This window comes from Theropithecus gelada, chromosome X (genome assembly GCF_003255815.1).
Source record: "Theropithecus gelada isolate Dixy chromosome X, Tgel_1.0, whole genome shotgun sequence".
Lineage (NCBI taxonomy): Eukaryota > Metazoa > Chordata > Mammalia > Primates > Cercopithecidae > Theropithecus > Theropithecus gelada.
The window spans coordinates 79,832,004-79,854,132 of record NC_037689.1 but is presented as its reverse complement, the minus strand read 5'-3'; the positions used below and the strand labels follow the sequence as shown (position 1 = coordinate 79,854,132).

Genomic DNA, 22,129 nt, shown 5'->3' with positions numbered 1-22,129 from the left:
TTCTAAAACTCATATGAATTCAAAAAGAACCCAAATAACCAAAGCAGTCCTCAGCAAAAAGAAGAAAGCTGGAGGCATCACATTACCTGACTTCAAACTATACTACAAGGCTACAGTAAGCAAAACATCATGGGACTGGTACAAAAATAGATGCATGGACCAATGGAATGAGTAGAGAATGCAGAAATAAGGCCACACACCTACAACCAAATGATATTTGACAAAGCTGACAAAAACAAGCAGTGGGGAAAGGACATCCTGTTTAATAAATGGTGCTTGGAAACATAACTAATCATATGCAGAAGAATGAAACTTGATTCCTACTTCTCACCATATGCAAAAATTAACTCAAGATGGATTAAAGACTTAAATGTAAGACCTCAAACTAAGACAGTCCTAGAATAAAACTTAGGAAATACTCTTCTAGATATTGACCTAGGCAAAGAATTTATTACTAAGTCCTCAAAAGCAAATGTAACACAAGTGAAAACTGACAATTGAGACTGAATTAAACTAGAGAGCTTCTGAAAAGCAAGAGAAACTCTCAACAGAGTAAACAAATACCCTACTGAATGGGAAGAAAATGTTTGAAAACTTTGTGACTGACAAAGGACTGAAACCCAGAACCTATAAGAAACAGAAACAAGTCAACAAGCAAAAACAAATAACCCCATTAAAAAGTAGGCAAAAGACATGAACAGGCATTTCTTAAAGGAAGGCATACATGTAGCCAACAAATGTATTTTAAAAAATGCTCAACATCACTAACACCAGAGAAATGTAAATCAAAACCACAATGAGATACTATTTCATACAGGTCAGATTGGCTATTAATAAAAAGTCAAAAAGTAAAAGATGTTGGCAAAGTTGTAGAGAAAAGGGAATGCTTATACACTGTTAGTGGGATGGTAAATTGGTTTAGCTCCTGTGGAAAACAGTTTTGAGATTTCTCAAAGAAATAAAAATAGAATTACCATTCTACCCAGCAATCTCATTACTGGGTATATACATGATATCATTTGGATATTTTTCCCTTCCAAATTTTATACTGAAATATGACCACCACCACCCCACCACCCAATGTTGGAGGTAAGGGCTGGTGGGAGGTGTTTTGGTCATGATGGCAGATCTCTCATATGAATGTCTACGTGTCTTCCTCATGGTTGTGGGTGAATTCTTGCTCTATTGGTTCATATGAGAGCTGGTGGTTGAAAAAAGCCTAGCATTTCTTTGGCTCTCTCTCTTGCTTCCTCTCTCACCATGTGATGTACCTTTTTCCCCTTCACCTTTTGCCATGATTTTAAGCTTCCTGAGGCCCTCACCAGAGCAGATCATGGCTCCATTCTTCTTGTAGTCTGTAGAACTATGAGCCAAAATAAACCTATTTTCTTTATAAGTTACCCAGGCTCAGGTATTCCTTTACAGTAATGCAAAATAAAATAATACATATCCAAATGAAATAAATTGTTCTACCAAAAAGACACATGCACTTGTATGTTTATCGCAGCACTATTCACAATAGCAGAGATATGGAATCAACCTAGGTGCCCATCAGTGGTGGATTGGATAAAGAAAATATGGTACTTATATACCATGGAACCCTATGCAGCCATAAAAAAGAATGAAATTATGTCCTTTGCAGCAACATGGATGCAGTTAGAGGTCATTATCCTGAGTGAATTAATACAAAAATAGGAAACCAAATATTGTATGCTCTCTCTCTTTTTTGTTGTTTTGTTTTGAGATGGAGTCTCACTCTGTCACCAGGCTGGAGTGCAGTGGCACGATCTCGGCTCACTGCAACCTCCACCTTGCAGGTTTAAGTGATTCTTCTGCCTCAGCCTCCCAAGTAGCTGGGATTATAGGCAAGTGCCACCACACCCAGCTAATTTTTGTATTTTTAGTAGAGACGGTGTTTCACCATGTTGGCCAGGATGGTCTCAATCTATTGACCTTGTGATCTGCCTACCTCGGCCTCCCAAAGTGCTGGGATTACAGGCTTGAGCCACCACACCCAGTCTTATGTTCTCTCTTATAAGTGGGAACAAACCACTGGGCACACATGGATATAAAGATGGGACCAATAGACACTGGAGACTCCAAAAGAGGGGAAGGAGGGTTGAAAAACTATTTGTTGGGTTCTATATTTACTATTTGGGTGATGGGATCAATTGAAGCCTAAACCTCAGCATCATGCAATATATCCATGTAACAAACTGCACGTGTATCCCCTGAATCTACAATTTTAATTTTAAAATGCAGCTCCTTCCAGGTGTGGTGTCATGTGCATGTAGTCCCAGCTAAGGCTTAAATGAGAAGATCATTTGAGCATAGGAGTTTGAGGCCAGCCCAGGCAACACATCAAGACTCCATGTCAAAAAATAAAATGCAACTCCCTGTTTCTCCCTGGAAGAGGTCTGTGCCACTCATCTAGTGTCACAACTTTTTTTTTTTTTTTTGGGGGGGGGTTTGTTTGTTTGTTTGTTTGTTTGTTTTGTATTTTTAGTAGAGATGGGGATTTCACCATGTTGGCCAGGCTGGTCTCGAACTCCTGACCTCGTGATCCACCCGTTTCAGTCTCCCAAAGTGCTGGGATTACAGGGCGTGAGCCACCGCACCCGGCCTAGTGTCACAACTTTTACAGCACCCTCCCAAAGAACTCAATCCTAAACTTCTTAGCTCTGGGAGGAGAAAACACTAGGCATACATGAGTCTCCTTAGATGACAGAACAAAGATGTGGTCTTAACAGGTATGCAAACATATTTACAAATGACACCCTCTTAGAGCAGTGCAAAAAAGGGGCAGGAATATGCAGCTCCCATTTTCTCTCCATAAGGGGTGTATCGCACACACTCCCAGTGGCTACTTGACAGCCTGAGTTCTAATAAACTTGCACTGGGGAGCCAATGAGGCAAACAAACAATAGCCCACTGGCAGCTGCAGCCAGAGCTTGGCAGTTCCTGAGCCTTTTCTCTGGCTCACCCCAGGCCTGCCATTCTTCCTGGAAGAAGTTTGGCCATACACTGGGTGCCACAACTTCTATACTCCCACCCAAAAGACTATCTTCTTAACAAACTATCTCTGAGAGTTAATGAAGCTTTGTATTCCTTAGTGACCCTGGACAACAAAAAACAAAGAGGTGGACATACAATGGGTTCACATCCAGCAGCTATCTCCTTAGGATCAGAGGGTGCAGCCTGAACATGAAATCGAATTTTGCCACACATCCACTACCTGGCTTAGTGCAGACAGAGTGGGAGATTAACATCCATGCTCAGCTTCACTGTAAAGATATAAGTAACTGAAACGTAGAGCCAATACTCCAACCATTTTAGCTACATCTAGAGAGTCTGGCTCCTACCTTTCTGAACTTAAAGTACTGAAAGGATATGGCATATCCTAAGCTCCAGGTGGGCACCAAAAACAAAGACAGCAGCCTGGACAAACACAAAAATTTAAGAAGCACCTTAAAATCTTTGGCTGGATGGATTGGCAATGCCCTTCTCCTATATGGAGCCAGTCTGACAAGACTGGGAGACATAGTGGTATTAGCTAATGCACAGCAACCAACATGAAAAGTCAAGAAATATTTTAAAACAGGGGAATATGGTCCAAACAAAAGAACTAAATAAAATCTCCAGAAACCAACCTCAGTAATGTTATTTACTTGACAGAGAACTCAAAATAATGGCCATAAAGATGCTCACCAAAGTCAACAAAGCAATACAAGAACAAATTAAGAACTTCCACAAATAGAAAGTAGAGAAGAGTACCAAACAGAAATCATAAATCTGGAGGAATACTATGAATAAATTGAAAATTGCGTAGAAGGAGCTCAACAGTAGACTACATCAATAAGAAGAAAGGATCAGTGAACTCAAAGACAGGTCACTGAAAATCATCCAATCTGAGGGAAAGAAAGGAAAAAGAGGGAAAAAGAGTGAAAAACAGTGAAGAAAGCTTAAGGGACTTATGTGAAACCATCAAGCTGAACAACTTATGCATCACTGATATGCCAGAAGGAGAGGAGAGAAAGGGATGAAAAACATATTCAAAGAAATAATGGCAGAAAACATCACAAGCCTGGAAAAGGAAATAGAAAGTCAGAATCTGAAATCTCAAAGGACACCAAATAAGATAAATCTAAGGACACTCACACCAAAACGTAGCATAATGAAATTATCCAAAGTTAAAGACAAAAAGAGAGCGCTGAAAACAGCAAAGGAAAAGTGAATCATTACATGTAAGGAAACAACTATAAGACTATCAGTGAATTTCTTAGCAGAAACATTGCAGGCCAGAAGGGAATGGGATGATATATTTTAAAAGCTTAAAGAAAAAAAAACTGTCAACCAAGAATACTATAACCAGCAATCTTGTCTTTTAAAAACCAAGAGGTGATAAAGACTTTCTCAATCAAAAGCTGAGAGAGTTTATCACTACTAGACCTGCCTTACAAGAAACATTAAAGGGAGTTCTTTTTTTTTTTTTGAGACTGAGTCTGGCTCTGTCGCCCAGGCTGGAGTGCGGTGGCCGGATCTCAGCTCACTGCAAGCTCCGCCTCCCGGGTTCACGCCATTCTCCTGCCTCAGCCTCCCAAGTAGCTGGGACCACAGGCGCCCGCCACTTCGCCCGGCTAGTTTTTTGTATTTTTTAGTAGAGACGGGGTTTCACCGTGTTAGCCAGGATGGTCTCGATCTCCTGACCTCGTGATCCGCCCGTCTCGGCCTCCCAAAGTGCTGGGATTACAGGCTTGAGCCACCGCGCCCGGCCTAAAGGGAGTTCTTAAGGCTGAAGGAAGAAGATCCTAATTATTAATGTGAAAACATATGGAAGCATAAGACCCACTGGTAAAAGTAAATACATTGTCAAATTCAAAACACTCTAATAGAGTAATTGGAGTGCATAAATCAATGATATCTAGTATAAATATTGAAACATGAAGCTATTAAAACAATTAAAGCTACAAGAATTTGTTAAGGGATACAAATTATAAAAAGATGTAAAGTTTGCCATCAGAAACATAAAACATGAGAGGAAGGGGAGTAAAATTGTAGAATCTGTATATGTAATCAAAATTGTTATTATTGTTATTATTTTTCACGCCTCTCAGCTCATACCTATAACATTTTTTATCAACTTAAAATAGCCTGTTATAAGATGATATTTTTTGTTTGCTTTTTTTTTCTTTTCTTTTTTTTTTTTTGAGATGGAGTCTCACTCTGTCGCCCAGGCTGGAGTGTAGTGGTGCAATCTTGGCTCACTGCAACCTCAGTCTCCCGGGTTCAAGTGATTATCCTGCCTCAGCCTCCCAAGTAGCTGGGACTACAGGTGTGCACCACCAAGCCTAGTTAATTTTTATATTTTTGGTAGAGACAGGGTTTTGGTAGAGATGGGGCCAACCTGTTGGCCCAGTTGGTCTCAAACTTCTGACCTCAGGTGATCCACCCACCTCAGCCTCCCAAAGTTCTGGGATTACAGGTGTGAGCCACCACGCCTGGCCAGTATAAGATGTTCTATGTAAGCTTCATGGTAACCACAAAAGTCTATAATAGATACACAAAACATAAAAAGAAAATATCCAAAGCATATTACTACAGATAGCCATCAAATTACAAAAAGAGAGAAAAAAAAAGGAACAAAGGATTTACAAAACAATAAAAAATAATTAACATAATGGCACTAGTAAGTCCTTATTAATAATTACTTTAAACATAAATCAATTAAATTTTCCAATAAAAAAGAATAGCAGAATGGCTTAAAAACAAGACCCAAATATATGCTACCTCCATGAGACTCACTTCACCTTAAAGGAAACTCAGACGTAATGTGAAGAAATGGAAAATGATAGTCTAACAAAAAGAGAATAAGGGTAGCTACAATTATTTGAGACAAAATAGACTTTAAGGGCCAGGTGTGGCGGCTCATGCCTGTAATCCCAACATATTTGGAGGCTGAGCTGGGTGGATCACCTGAAGTCAGGAGTTAGAGACCAGACTGGCCAACATGGTGAAATCCCATCTCCACTAAAAATACCAAAAAATTATCCAGGCATGGTGGTAGGCACCTATAATCTCAGCTACTTGGGAGGCTAAGGCAGGAGAGAATTGCTTGAAACCAGGAGGCAGAGGTTGCAGTTAGTTGAGATCATGCCACTGCACTCTAGCCTGGGTGACAGAGTGAGACTGTCTCAAAAAAAAAAAAAAAAAAAAGACTTTAGGGGAAAAAAACTATAAAAAGAGATGAAAAATGTCATATAGTAATAAATGAGTAAATATATTGAGAGGATGTAGCAATTGTAAATTTATATGCACCCAACATTATAGCACTTAAAATATATGTACAGCAATAATTAAGACATTCAAAGGGAGACAAAAACTGCAGTGCAATAATAGGAGGAAACTTCAATATTTCACTTTCAACACTGGACAGATCATCTAGAGAGAAAATCAATAAGGATACATTGAACTTGACCTACTTTAGACCAAATAAACCTAACAGACATATGGAACGTTCAACCCAACAGCAACAGAATACACATTCTTCTCAATGCACATGATACATTCTTCTGGATAGAGTATATAATAGGCCACAGGCCAGGCACAATAGCTCATGCCTGTAATCCCAGCACTTTGGAAGGCTGAGGTGGGAGGATCATTTGAGCCCAGCCCAGAAGTTCAAGGCCAGCCTGGGCAACATAGTGAGACCCTATCTCTAAAAATATGTATGCATGTGTTTGTATATATATATGTGTGTGTGTAATAGGCCACAGAACAAGTCTTAACAAATTTAAGAAGACTGAAATTATATTAAGTATGTTTTCCAAAGACAATGTTATAAAACTAGAAATGCATAACATAAAGAACCATGGAAAATTGGCAGAATTTACAGCTTTGGGAGATTGAAATAATGGCAGGTGAGAAAGTGATGCACAATAACAGTTCAGTGGTATTAAAAAATATTTCAACTCTTATACTCTCACAGGTAGAATGAATTGTGTACTGGCCACATACAGAAGCATTGCTTTGATTATCTTATATTTCAAGTTAAGGTCCAAAAAAACTCCAGCTGTGAAAGCAACATAAATGGATTTTAAACTGTCTATAGTTCTTAATCTCTTCTGTTAAGTTTCCATGCCTGGAGAAGCTAATGCCAACTCATCATGTGATAATTCAATTTGTACAATAAATTATGAACCTGGAAAAAAAAACCACGGAAAATTAACAAATATGTGAAAATTAAACAATATGCTCCTGAGAAAATATTAATATTAGGGCAAAGAAGAAATTTTAAAATATCTTGAGACTAACAAAAAAGGAGACGCAACATACCAAAACTTAAGAGATGTGGCAAAAGTAGTTCTAAGAGGAAATTTTGTATCAATAAATACTAAATCAAAAAAAAAATCTCAACTAAATAACCTAATGCTACACCTCAAATATTAGAAAAAGAAGAACAAATTAAACCCAACGTTAGAAGAAGAAATGACAAAACAAAAATCAGAGCAGAAATAAATGAACTAGAGTCTAGAAGAACAATAGAACCAACATGGCACAAGTATACATATGTAACAAACCTGCACGTTATGCACATGTACCCTAGAACTTAAAGTATAATAATAAAAAATAAAAATAAAAAAATTTAAAAAAAGAAACATTAGTATCAAGGAGAAAAAAGTAAAGGCTTTCTTATTTCATTAGCAAAAAAAAAAAAATCAATGAAACAGTATTTTTGCATGCATTAATCAAACTCTCTTTATCCCCTCCTTCCCCACTCCCATTCTTCCCAGCCTCTGGTAACCATTAATTTACTCACTATCTCCATGAGATCACATTATTTAGCTCCCACATATGAATGTGATCATGTGATATTTGTCTTTCTGTGCCTGGATTATTTCCCTTAACATCATGTGACTATAGTTTCAAGAATGTATTGTATATTTCAAAACAGCTAGACTAGAAGATTTGGAACGTTTCCAACACAAAAAATGTTAGATGTTTCAAGCAATAATTATCTGAATTACCCTGATTTGATCATTATACATTGTATGCATTTATCAAAATATCATATATACACCATACATTTGTACAATATTATGTATCAATTTTAAAAATGTAAGAAAAGATCAATGAAACTAAAAGTATTTGGTAGAGCTAAATGAATTTGACAAACTTTAACTAGACTAACAAAAAGAGAGAAGACTCATATAAATAAAATCATGAATGAAAGAAGGGACATTAAAACTCATAACACAAAAATACAAAGGATAATCAGAGAAAACTATAAATAATTACACGTCAACAAAGGGGAAAACCTAGAAAAAATGGATACATTTCTAGAAACATAAAACCTACCAAGACTGAACTAAGAAGAAACTGATTATCTCAACAGACCAATAATGAGTAGGGAGATTGAATCAGTCATAAAGTCTCCTGTCAAGATAAAGGTCAGGACCAGATGGCTTCATGACTGAATTCCACAAAACATTTAAATAAGAACTAATACTAATCCTTCTCAAACTCTTCCAAAAGGTTGAATAGGAGAAAATACTTCCATACTCATTCTATGAGGCCAGCATCACCTTGACACCAAAGCCAGACAGACACTACAAGAAAGAAAAACCTTACAGTGCAATATCACTGATAAACATAAATGCCAAATTCCTCAACAAATACTAGCAAACCATATTCAACAGTACATTAAAAGGATAATTCACCATGATCAAGTGAGATTTATCTCAGGGATACAAGGTTGGTTCAACATATTCAAATCAGTAAATGTGATTCACCATATTACAGAATAAAGGACAAAAACCATATGATCATCTGCATAAATGCAGAAAAAGAATTTGACAAAGTTCAACATTCTTTCATGATAAAAGCTCTCAACAAATTAGGTATAGAAAGACTGTTCCTCAACACATAAAGAAAAGTCATATATTACAAGCTCACACCTAACATCATACTCAGTGGTGAAAAGTCCAAGGCTTTTGCTCTAAGAGAAGGAAAAGACATGGATGCCCACTCTCACCACTTCTTTTCAACATAGTAATAGAAGCCCTAGCCAGAGCAATTAGACAGAGTAAACAAAAGGCATCCAAATAGAAAATGATAAAGTGATAAAGTATCTGTTTGCTGATGACACGAATTTATATACAGAAAATCCTGAAGATTTTGCCAAAACTGCTAGAATTGATAAATGAATTCGGTATAATTGCAGGATACAAAATCAAGTTACAAAAATTAGTAGCATTTCTATACACTAACAATGAATTTAAAAAGAAATTAAGAAAACAATTCCATTTATAATAGTATCAAAAAATACTTAGGAGTAAATTTAACCAAGGAAGTGAAAGATCTATATACTGAAAACTTTAAAACTTCGATGAAAAAAAATTAAAGAGGATGCAAACAAATGGAAAGATATCTTCTGTTCATGAATTATAAAAATTAATATTGTTAAAATATCCATACTACTCAAGGTGATGTACAGATTCAATGAAATCTCTATTAAAATTCTAATATCTTAGCCAGGTATGATGGCTCACGTCTGTAATCCCAGCACTTTCGGAGGCCGAGGTGGGCAGATCACTTGAGGTCAGGAGTTTGAGACCAGCCTGGCCAACATGGAGAAACCCAGTCTCTACCTAAAAATGTAAAAATTAGCCAGGCATGGTGGTGGGAGCCTGTAATCCAAGCTACTTGGGAGGCTGAGGCAGGAGAATTGCTTGAACCCATGAGGCGGAGTTGCAGTGAACTGAGATCATACCACTGCACTCCAGCCTGGGTGACACAGTGAGACTCTGTCTCAAAAAATATATAGATATATATAATATCAGTCTTAACATAAATAGAAAAAACAATCCTATAATTTGCATAGAACCACAATAAAAACTAAATAGCCAAAGCACTATTGACCAAAAACAACAAAGCTAACTAGAGGCATCACATTACCAGATTTCAAAATATATTATAAATCTATAGTAATTAAAACAACATGCTACTGGCATAAAAACAGACACATCAGGCCAGGCACAGTGGCTCATGCCTGCAATGCCAGCACTTCGAGAGGCCGAGGCAGGTGGATCACAAGGTCAGGCTAACCTGACTAACATGGTGAAGCCCCATCTCAACTAAAAATACAAAAAAAAAAAATTAGCCAGGTGTGGTGGCACGTGCCGGTAGTCCCAGCTACTCGGAGGCTGAGGCAGGAGACTCGCTTGAACCCAGGAGGCTGAGGTTGCAGTGAGCCGAGATCACACCATTGCACTCCAGCCTGGGTGACAGAGGGAGACTCCGTCAAAAAAAACCAGACATATCAACCAGTGGAATAAGATAAACATCCCAGAAATAAACCTACGCATCTATGGTCAATTGGTTTTGAACAAAAATACCAAGAACGTGCAATGGGTAAAGGACAGTTGCTTCAATAAATGCCACTGAAAAAACTGGATATCCACATAAAAAAGAATGAAAATGAGCCATTATCTCACTCCTTATACAAGAATCAACTCAAAATGGATTAAAGACTTAAACATAAAACCTGAAACTATATAACTACTAGAAGAAAACATAGGAGGAAATTTCCATGACACTGATGTGGGCAGAGATTCCTTGGATATGACACCAAAAGCACAAGTAACAAAAGCAAAATTAGACAAACAAGATTGGAACAAGCTAAAAAGCTTCTGTACTGCAAAGGAAACAATTGAGTGAGGGGAAAAACCCAGGGATTGGGAGAAAATGTCTGCAAATCATACATTGAATAAGAAAGTAATATATCCAAAACCTACAAGGAACTCAAACTACTCAATAACAAGAAAACAAATAACCCTTTTAGAAAATGGGTAAAGGACTCAAATAAACATTTCTCAAAAGACATACAAATGACATCAGATATATTTTAAAATGCTCAACATTTCTAATCATTAGATAAGTGCAAATCAAAACCACAAGATATCACCTCACACCTGTTAGCCTATTATCAAAAAGATGAAAGATAAATGTCAGTGAGGATGTGGAGAAAAGGTAGCACTAGCACACCATCGGTGATACTGTAAATTAGTACAGTCATTTTAGGAAATAGTATGAAGGTACATCAAAAAACTAAAAATAGTATTACCCACCCACAGCTCCAATAGAAAATAAAAAACAGAAGAGGGAGGATAAAATTGGCCTATACCACCTCCTCCAGTTGCAGAAACATCTGTACCGCCTCCTTCAGTGGCAGGAATAGAGACCTTGATACAAAGAATTTTATGCTCTGCTGCCATAGCTGGAGAGCCCTTACTTAGGACCTTGCGCTTTTCCTATTTCCGTAAAGCCTGATCCAAATAATCCACAGCAGCTTATTCATGAACACACTCCACTAGAGTTTAAGTTGTTGAAGGAATTAAAAGCAAGTGTGGCAAATAATGGCATAAAGAGCCCATTCCCCTTAGGATTGCTAGAATCTGTGTTTGGTGCTATGCGTCTTTTACCCTTTGATGTGAAACACTTGGCGCAAACTTGCTTGTCCACTAGTGCATATCTGACATGGAATTTAAATTGGCAAGAAATGTGTGCAGACCAGGCTAAACAGAACCGTGCTGCTGTACACACAGACATTACAGAGGATACGCTACAGCTATCAGTCCCTGTCTTAAGCAGGCAGCATTAGAAGAAGAGTTCTTAACCTGCTCAGTAATGCAGAATCAGCAAGGCAATCAGGTGTATGTTCATAAAAAGATAAGAAAACGGCATTAGAAGTCGAAACCGCTTGGCCAAGCAGGCGGTTGGCAGATAAAAAGGCTCAGCAGCAGAAAAGTTTGCCGCGACCAAGCCCGCAAGGTCCACCCAGGCCGGCAGCATCCCAACCCCCCATCCCCCGCCCCCGCAAAAGAGGGAGGGAGCGGGGCAGACACAGGCAAAGCCTAAGCAAGTACAACGCGGCCGCAGCCCAGGGCCTGCATCGCTGCCCTGGGCCTGCACCGCTGCCCTCTGGCTCTGAGGACAGCCCATAGCAAAACTTCACGTGTTACATCCCAGGCTATGATTCTCTGCTAAAACTTTAGTAAAATGTAAGAAATTGAAAAACCTCTTTTCTAATAATGGCTACTGTTATCTCTCTTCTACCCCTGACATAGCTTTCCAAATTCAATTTAAGTAAAACAGTAACCTCTGAAGGGAGAGAGGTTACAGAGGGCCTATGAATTTAAGAGTAATTAAAAGCTAGGGATGTAAAACCACACATTACCCTTTAAAGGAGAACTTTAAACGTAATTAAATGATATTTGTTAAATTAGAAGGTAAAAATGTCGTGTCCTTCTCAGAAAGTGAAGAAAAGTTGTGTCGTGAAAACTCATGCATGAATGACTGTCTTAACCCACTGATTACAGATAGTCTTTGATTTGTGCTTGTTAAAAGAGTCCTAAATTGAGTTCCCCAGCTAGTGAGTCACTGTTTCAAGACTGTTTGCCAGATTAAAGTCCATAAAGTTAGTCAGCTTGAAAACTCAATTACGAGATTTAAGCTGTTCTGCCTGTGGCTTTAGGCACATGGTTAAAGTATATTATTTAAGTCTCTGCTTCTAGAGATGCTTTCAGATTTTCTTTTTAAACTTCTTGTTACTTATTTCAGCTTGCCATCTTAATAATTAATGCAACCAGTTGCTAAGTTATGACCCTGATATCATCAGGATTCCTTTAAGTAAAAGGCAATTCGAAGCGGTATTGCACTCCCCCATACTTAATGCTTTAACACTGTTTACTGATGGATCTGGTAAATATGGAAAAGCGGCAGTCTAGTAGAGCCCACATAATTCAATCACTTGATATGAGTTTACTAGCACTCAGAGAGCTAAGGTTACTCTGTTTATTTATTAAAGAACTTTTACAACCTTAAGTTCACTCTGGACTTTCCAGCCTTATGTTGCAAATATAACCATCAATTAATGGGGTCGAGACTGGGAGCATGGGATATGAGACGTACAAATGAAAACTTTGATGATCCAGGATTTAAAATGTTGAAGAACATGGGATATCACCGTGGAAAAGGTTTGGGGAGGTTTCTAAAATGAAATCCTAACCCAATATCAGTAACTGGAAAAACAGATAGAAAAGCGCTAGGAGGTCAGGATTTCTGCTGTGGGTCATTGATATTTCTCCTCCGCCCACTGCCTTACCATTAGAATGGCTTAGTGACAAACCCTTATGGGTGGGTCAATGGCCCCTAACACAGGAGAAGCTAGATCAACTTCATCTGTTGGTAAAAGAGCAATTGAATGCAGGACATATAGAAAAGTCAGTTAGCCCCTGGAATTCACCAGTATTTCTTATCCCAAAAAGGTCCGAAAACAATAATGATCTCTGGGGTTTCAGCTCAACGCTCAGAGCTAATTGCAGTCATTCAGGTTTTACAGCTCACAGCTTAAGATCCTATCAACATTGTCTGTGATTCAGCTTATGTTGTAAATGTAGCCAGTCACATAGAAATTGCTACAGTTAAAAGTACACTAGACCCAGAACTGCTTAATTTGTTTCACTTATTCTCATATGCTGCATGCTACATGTCAAACAGGTGAGGCAGCTGGTCATATACAGTGACATTGTCTGTCATCATTTGCTCATATGGAGATACCTAACCAATTAAAATCTGACCATGGACCTACTTATACTAGACATGCTTTTCAAAATTTCTTGCGCTTTGGGCTATAACCCATAAAACAGGAATTCCTTATAATCCTAGAGGACAAAGCATTATAGAACAGGCACATCGAACATTACAACGCATGTTGAAAGGACAAAAAGGGGGTATAGGAGGCCAACTACCACCTCAATCAAAACTACATTTAGCCTTATTTACTTTAAATTTTTTGACTCCTGGTACGGATCTTGGTAAGACTCTAGCAGAAAGACATTGGCAAGTGTTAGAGGAAAAGAGGAAAGTTTATTAGAAAGTGTTATGGAACTCCCTGGAAGAAGGACAATGGAAAGGTCCAGTGGATTTACTGACGTGGGGAAGAGGGTATGCTTGTGTTTTTGCAGGAGATGAACAAGCTGTGTGGGTGCCCTCAAGGTGCATGCGACCATGGAATGGGAAACTGGAGGAACCCAGGGTGGCCAACCATGGGCCAGGTCCCTCCGGTACAAGCCATGAGTCAGCTGAGCCTGAGTGCAGAGATGGAGAGAAGGCCGAGTGGACTCATGACACAGTTCTAATATTACATTTGTAAAGAATATCACCACTTAATTTACAATTTGTGTTTTTAATTCTTAAGTCTTTTTAGCAGCTAAGAAGGACCAGCTCCAGTGAAACAATACCCAATTGACCTGTAAATCTTGTCAGTTATATAACTGTATTAATCATAGCACATTGCAAACACATAATATCTCTACTTTGATGATTTTGGGTCTCATCTCTGGGCTATGGATTCCTGTTAATCTGGCTGCCACACCTGCTTTGCATTTTATGAAACTTCTTCTAACTCAGCTTACTTATCAAGTCCGTAGAGCCTTAGGCATGATAATTTTTGCTATTGTTTCCTTGGTCACACTAATAACTTCTGTTGTGATATCTTCTGTAGCTTTGCATAGTTCTGTTCAAACAGCTCAGTACGTGGAGAACTGGACACGTACAGCTAACCAAGCATGGCTACTTCAGAATAAAATTAACCCTGAGTTACAAACTGAAGTGCCAATGTTGAAATCCACGGTTCTATGGTTAGGGGAACAAGTACAAAGCTTGCAATTGCAGCAGCAATTGCGTTGTCATTTTAATCACACTCATATTTGTGTAACCAACTTAGAATATAAGCAAAGTGAGTATCTGCGGGACCTTGTGAAAGCCCATTTGCAGGGAGCTTTCACATCCAACATCACCTTTGATATTGGTGAATTACAAAACAAAATTCTTGATTGAAATAGGCAAACTCAAGAGTTTCAGCCTTCTTTAGAAGACTGGACCGAATTCCAGCAAGGCCTGGAGAGCCTCAACCCTTGGACCTATCTAAAGCACCACATTAACATCTTATATGTAGTTCTTGGTGTAATGTTGTTTTGTCTCTGTCTTCTTTTCATGGTCTGTAAAATCAGATGGACCACCAATCAGACAATGAGAGCCACCCAGCCTGGCCTTACATTCTTCCAATTAATTCATAAACAGAAAGGGGGATATGTAGGGAGCCAAAGGCCTGTGGGACTTGACCAACTCAGCATTCCACTGGAGGCTATATGATCAAACAGCAAACTTTATCTTGAATGCAGGATGTGAGCAAACTCACCACTGCTCCTGCTGACAGAATGTTTGCTGGAGGCAATCACTCCCTGGCGCCAAGATTATCTACTTCTAGAGCCTGTTGATCCAGGAATGCAGTCTTGCAAGCCTACTCTGGACTGAGCAGCTGACCCCTTCTTCCACCCCCTTTCTCACTATCTCTTTTGCCTAATAAATACAGAGGGCTGTGTAAAGCTCAGGGTCCTTATCCACTAGAAGCAAGATGCCCCCAATCCCTCCTTCCAAATATACTCTTTTGTCTCCTGTCTTTTATTCCCACATTTGCCCCCCTTTGTTCAGGCTGCCCTAGGTCCATGCGGGTTACATAGTGGCACCCCGAGCAGCCACAGAATCGGGTGCTCAACATTATTTAACTAGACTTGTTAAGGATATCTGTTTTCTGTTCAGAAAACCAGAGTTTTGATTTGTTTATCAATTGTGATTTTGTTTTAAAATATGTTACTTTCTCGTTTTAGACTTATTATTTTGTTTTCTCTAGATTTTTTCCCCTAACTCTTTGAGACTGATGCTCATTTTTTGTTTGTACACAAAGGAATGCATTGAAGGATTTTGAACTATCTCTTAAATTCAAATATGTTCAAATCCCATCCATTTTGATGTGTGGCAGTCTTGTTTTCTAAGGAGTTTACCTTTGTGTTTTAAATTTCTGGTTCAATAATTAAGAGTCTTTAAAAAAAAACCACAGGCCGGGCACGGTGGCTCAAGCCTGTAATCCCAGCACTTTGGGAGGCCGAGACGGGCGGATCACGAGGTCAGGAGATCGAGACCATCCTGGCTAACACGGTGAAACCCGGTCTCTACTAAAAAATACAGGAAAAAAAACTAGCCAGGCGAGGTGGTGGGCACCTGTAGTCCCAGCTACTCAGGAGGCTGAGGCAGGAGAATGGTGTAAACCCGGGAGGCAGAGCTTGCAGTGAGCTGAGATCCAGCCACTGCACTCCAGCCTGGGCGACAGAGCCAGACTCTGTCTCAAAAAAAAAAAAAAAGAAAAGAAAAAACCACAATAAGATACCATCTCACATCAGTCAGAATGGTGATTATTAAAAAGTCAAGAAAAAACAGATGCTGGTGAGGCTGCGGAGAAACAGGAACTCTTTTACACTGTTGGTGGAAATGTAAATTAGTTCAGCCATTGTGGTAGACAGTGTGGTGATTCCTCAAAGACCAGAACCAGAAATACCGTTTGACCCAGCAATCCCATTACTGGGTACATACCCAAAGGAATATAAATAATTCTACTATAAAGATACATACATGCATATGATCATTGCAGCACTATTTACAATAGCAAATACATGAAATCAACCAAAATGCCCATCAATGATAGACTGGATAAAGAAAATGTAGTACATATATACCATGGAATACTATGCAGCCATAAAAAAAGAACAAGATCATGTCCTTTGCAGGGACATGGATGGAGCTGGACGCCATTATTCTCAGCAAACTAATGTAGGAACAGGAAACCAAACACTGCATATTCTCACTTATAAGTGGGAGCTGAACAATGTGAATACATAGACACAGGGTAGGGAAAAACACACACTGGGACCTGTTTGTGGGGGTCGGGGGAGGGAGAGCATCAGGAAAAATAGCTAATGCATGCTGGGCTTAATACCTGGGTGATGGGTTGATAGGTGCAGTAAATCACCATGGGACACATTTACCTATGTAACAAACCTGCACATCCTGAATGTGTGTCCTGGAACTTAAAATAAAAATTTAAAAACCTAAAAACAACAAAAGAAATGAAATCAGTATGCTGAAGAGATATCTGCACTCCCATGTTCAGTGCAGCATTATTCACAATACCCAAGATATGTAAACAACCTAAGTGTCTACCAACAGATGAATTAATTTTTAAAAGTGATATATATGCACAATGGAATACCATTCAGCTCTTTAAAAACAGGAAATTCTGTCATTTGCAACAACATGGATGAATCTAGAGGACATTATGTGAAATAAGCAAGGCACAGAGAGACAAATACTGTATGATCTCACTTATATAAGGAATCTAAAAAGTCAAACTCATAGAAATAGAGAATAGAGTTGTGTTTGCCAGAGGCTGAGGAAGAAAGAGGTGAATGGGGAAAGAGGAGACATTGGTCAATGGGTACAAAGGTACAATTAGACAGGAGAAAAATTCTGGTGTTATATTGCACAGCAAAGTGACTATAAATATTGTAATGTATATTTCAAAATATCTAAAAGAGAAGATTTTAAATGTTCTCACCACAAAGAAATGATATTTAAGATTATAGATATGCTAATTACCTGATTTGATCATTTCACAATGTGTACAAGTATTGAAACATCACCTTGTACCCCACAAATATATATAATTACTATTTGTCAATTAAAAATTAAATGTAAAAAACAAATTAACATCAACAGCAATAAGACACATCAACATCATATATTTTCTGATATGATGCATTGAGAAGATACAACATGTCCTCTGTAGTATTATCATCAAAAATGCATAACCTTAATCTAATCATAAGATTCAACCAATCCAAATTGAGGAACACTCAACAATAAAAGCAGTAAGTGGAATGCAAATTTGGCTCCCAAGTTTCCCTTTCCCCAGTGTTAACCCCTCTTTTTTAGTGTGGTTGTAACCTTTAAATATGACGGGATAATCAATGTCTTGATTAGGTAACATTTTATGGCAAAGGTGATGAAATAGTAACTATTATAATAATGTTACATTATATAAGAATCTCCCATAGCAGACTAGAGATTTATCTGCTGGCTTCCAAGAAGTAAGCTGCTATATTGTGAGAGGTACACATGACTAGGACCTGAGGGAAGCATCTAAAAACAGAGCAAACCCTTGACAATAGCAAAAAAAAAATGAGAAGATTGCAATCCTCAAACTGTTAGAACTATATTCTGCCAACAACCAGTGAATTTGGAAGGGGATCCCAAGCCTCAGATAAGATCATAGCCTCAGGTGATATTTCGATTTCAGCCCACTGATACCTTGAGCAGAGAACTCAGCTAATGCATACCTGGACTTTTGAGCCATGAAAGTTGTGAGGTAATAAATTTATGTTGTTTGCAGCCTCTAAATTTTTGGTAGTTTTATGCAGCAATAGAAAATAATACAATAACTGATACGCACTCTCCAAAACTTTCAAGGTCATGAAAGACAAGGAAAGATTGAAGGCCTGTCACAGATTAAAAGAGAACAGAGAGAAGTGACAACTAAAGGCAATGTGAGATCCTGAGTTACACATTGGGACAGAAAAATAAATTAGTTCTATAACTGGTGAAATGTAAATAAAGTGTGTAGTTTAATTTAACATATTGTACCATGTTAATTTCCAATTTTTTGTAATTACAGTATGGTTATGTAAGTTATTAACATTAGGGAAAAAAGGGTGAGGGGAAATGAAAATTTTTATCTCCTTTTTAAAATTTCTCTGGACTATAACATTATTTTAGTAATAAAGAGTTTAAAAATAAAACCTGGATGGTGGGAAGCCAAGGAGGGTGGATCATCTGAGGTCAGGAGCTCAAGACTAGCCTGGCCAACATAGTGAAACCCCGTCTCTACTAAAAATACAAAAATTAGCTCGGTGTGGTGGCGGTCACCTATAATCCCAGCTACTAGGGAGGCTGAGGCCGGCAAATGGCTTGCACCCGAGAAACAGAGGTTGCAGTGAGCCCGGATCACACCACTGCACTCCAGCCTGGGCAACAGAGCAAGACTCCATCTCAAAAAAAACAAAAAAAAGGAAAACCTAAATGGATGATCAGGAGGCTGAGGGCAGTGGCCTCAATAAAAAGACATAGTTTCCTGGACCAGTTTCTCGACCTGAACCAACGTTCAGAGCCACTGTAAACTGAAATGGGACTGGGTCTCCAGGAGGAAAGATTTGTAACATCATGGCAAGTATACATGGTAATGATTTTTTCAGTCCTTCTGCAAAGGGTCCTACATCCATTTACTTGAGTAATTGTGCACTCAGGAAAGAAGAATACTCAAACATGTCAAGGACTTTTAGTCACAGTGTCTGTGTTAATACTGATACTCAGATACCCAATTGGCATCCTAGCTTTCCTATCTGGTATGATTGCCCCTTCTCCTAAGAGCAGTGAAGAGGAAGAGCAAGAGGATGAAGAAGTTCTTCAGGGAGAACAAGGAGATTTTAATGATGATGATACCGAACCAGAAAATCTGGGTCACAGGCCTCTCCTCATGGATTCTGAAGATGAGGAAGAAGAGGAGAAACGTAGCTCTGATTCTGATTATGAGCAGGCTAAAGCGAAGTACAGTGACATGAGCCCTGTCTACAGAGACAAATCTGGCAGTGGACCAACGCAAGATCTTAATACAATACTCCTCACCTCAGCCCAGTTATCCTCTGATGTTGGAGTGCAGACTCCTAAACAGGAGTTCGATATATTTGGCGCCATCCCCTTCTTTGCAGTGTGTGCTCAACAGCCCCAGCAAGAAAGAATGAAAAGAACCTCCCTCAACACAGGTTTCCTGCTGCGGGACTCCAGCAGGAGGAATTCGATGTATTCACAAAGGCGCCTTTTAGCAAGAAGGTGAAAGTACAAGAATGCCATGCGGTGGGGCCTGAGACACATCCCAAAAGCATAGATGTATTTGGCTCCTCCCCATTTCAGCCCTTCCTCACATCAACAAGTAAAAGTGAAAGCAACGAGGACCTTTTTGGGCTTGTGCCCTTTGAGGAAATAACCGGGAGCCAGCAGCAAAAAGTCAAACAGCGCAGCTTACAGAAACTGTACTCTCGCCAAAGGCGCACAAAGCAGGATATGTCCAAAAGTAATGGGAAGAGGCATCATGGCACGCCAACTAGTACAAAGACTTTGAAGCCTACCTACCGCACTCCAGAGAGGGCTCGCAGGCACAAAAAAGTGGGTCGCCGAGACTCTCAAAGCAGCAATGAATTTTTAACCATCTCAGACTCCAAGGAGAACACTGGTGTTGCAGAGACTGATGGGAAAGATAGGGGGAATGTCTTATAACTCGAGGAGAGCCTGTTGGACCCCTTCGGTGCCAAGCCCTTCCATCCTCCAGACCTGTCATGGCACCCTCCACATCAGGGCCTGAGTGACATCCGTGCTGATCACAATACTGTCCTGCCAGGGCGGCCAAGACAAAATTCACTACATGGGTCATTCCATAGTGCAGATGTATTGAAAATGGATGATTTTGGTGCCATGCCCTTTACAGAACTTGTGGTGCAAAGCATCACTCCACATCAGTCCCAACAGTCCTAACCAATCGAATTATACCCACTTCGTGCTGCCCCATTTCCTTCTAAACAGTAATACTTCCGATGGATTATTGGCATTAACTCCTGTTTCGAAAAAGTATGAATAGTTTTATGAATTTGAAAAAAAAATTAATAGCTGTTTACATCATTCGTTCTTAAAGATCAATCAGAATAGGTGATTTTTAAATAAGCCAAATAGAAAAATGAAGTATCTCTACAGGGTAGTAACTTGATGTCTCTTCCAAGCAGGAGAAAAGGAAGCTAAATTGCCAGCTCTAAGGGTTTCTGCTACTGACATCACAACACAGAAATGCAAGTGTGGTACTTCCAGTGAAAGCACATGGCACTTTTCCAGGTGTGTAACCACTGACAAGGGACAGTAAAACTGTTATTTTTAAAGTCAGAATGTCATTTTCATGCGCATATCCCTAAAATTAGGGTTATTTGTACATACACTAGTTACGTTTGTGAATTTTTTAAGGTCTCTTCTAATTTCCATAGAAGCCTAGAACAAAATATAAAGAGAAATATCTGACATTTGAAAACAAATAAGCAGAAAAAATGATATAGAAGAAAAAATCCACTACTTTAGAAACACTTTTTATTGTTTATGAATGGCTTCTTGACCCAAATTTTTATTAACATCGCCCTAATAAAGCAGATTACTGGAAAAAATTGGGAGTGAGGACAAGGGTTATATAAACATTTTATTTTAGGAAAAAAAAATATGTAGCAGAAACTGAATTTTCAAGACATTTACAGTGTGAAATCATGTTGCATTTAATAATGTACTTTATTAGCAACTTCACCAAATATGTCCAAGTTATAAGCAACAATTATTTTTATTAGGTTTGGGGGGTGGAGTCGTTTTAATAAAGTGCACAGAACGGTGACACCCACAAAGCCTTATAGGCAGGATTTGTGCATCTTGCTGCAAGTAACTCTGCACTAATACATTAGATCCTAAAATGCATATAAGGTGGACTAGCATCTTAACTCTGCTAGTTGATCGTGTCTTCACTGAAAAGAACCCAGCTACCAAATTAGCCTTCTTTTTAACACCACAAATGCTAATTAGAAACTTGAGATTTTATAGAAATTATTTAATGATAGAGGCTACATATGTGAATTAATGTGAATATAGTATCTGTGCTTCCTGTGTCTATAAATATTTTGAGTTATAATTAACTGTCCTGTACTATCAGATTAACATTTGGAAGTTTCTAAAACAGTTAATGCTATTTACAAAAAGGAGTGGAAACTCATCAACTGGCACTCTCTTTGATTTTTGTATTTTAAATTAACTCTTCTTTGAACCCAATTAAAGCATATTTTATGAGTCATTTTATTAGGCATCTCTTAATTATAGTGCCTCAGTGGGATAAGATATTTGCCTATTTTCACAGTTCTGAGCTTGGAAAGAAGCAAAGTATATGTAACTAAACCACTTATTTGTCTTTTTATTGCTTTTTTCCCTGTTTTATATGCTAAATCAAATACAAATTTGTGGATAGGGAAGCAATATGTGAATCACTATGTAGCAGAGGCAGACCAAGCATTACATTATTAGAGTTGTACTTTTAGAGCTGGACTGCACC

The 22,129-nt window shown here is 38.7% G+C and overlaps 1 protein-coding gene across 1 annotated transcript; it reads left to right on the top strand.

Annotated features, from left to right (window-relative positions):
• Positions 1–19,354: 19,354 nt before the first annotated feature.
• Positions 19,355–20,586, top strand: LOC112615184 (putative BMP-2-inducible kinase-like protein). Its single transcript, XM_025371843.1, is given in 2 exon segments — positions 19,355–19,736; positions 19,739–20,586. Coding segments are annotated over 2 exon segments (1,230 nt in total).
• The last annotated feature ends 1,543 nt before the right edge of the window (positions 20,587–22,129 follow it).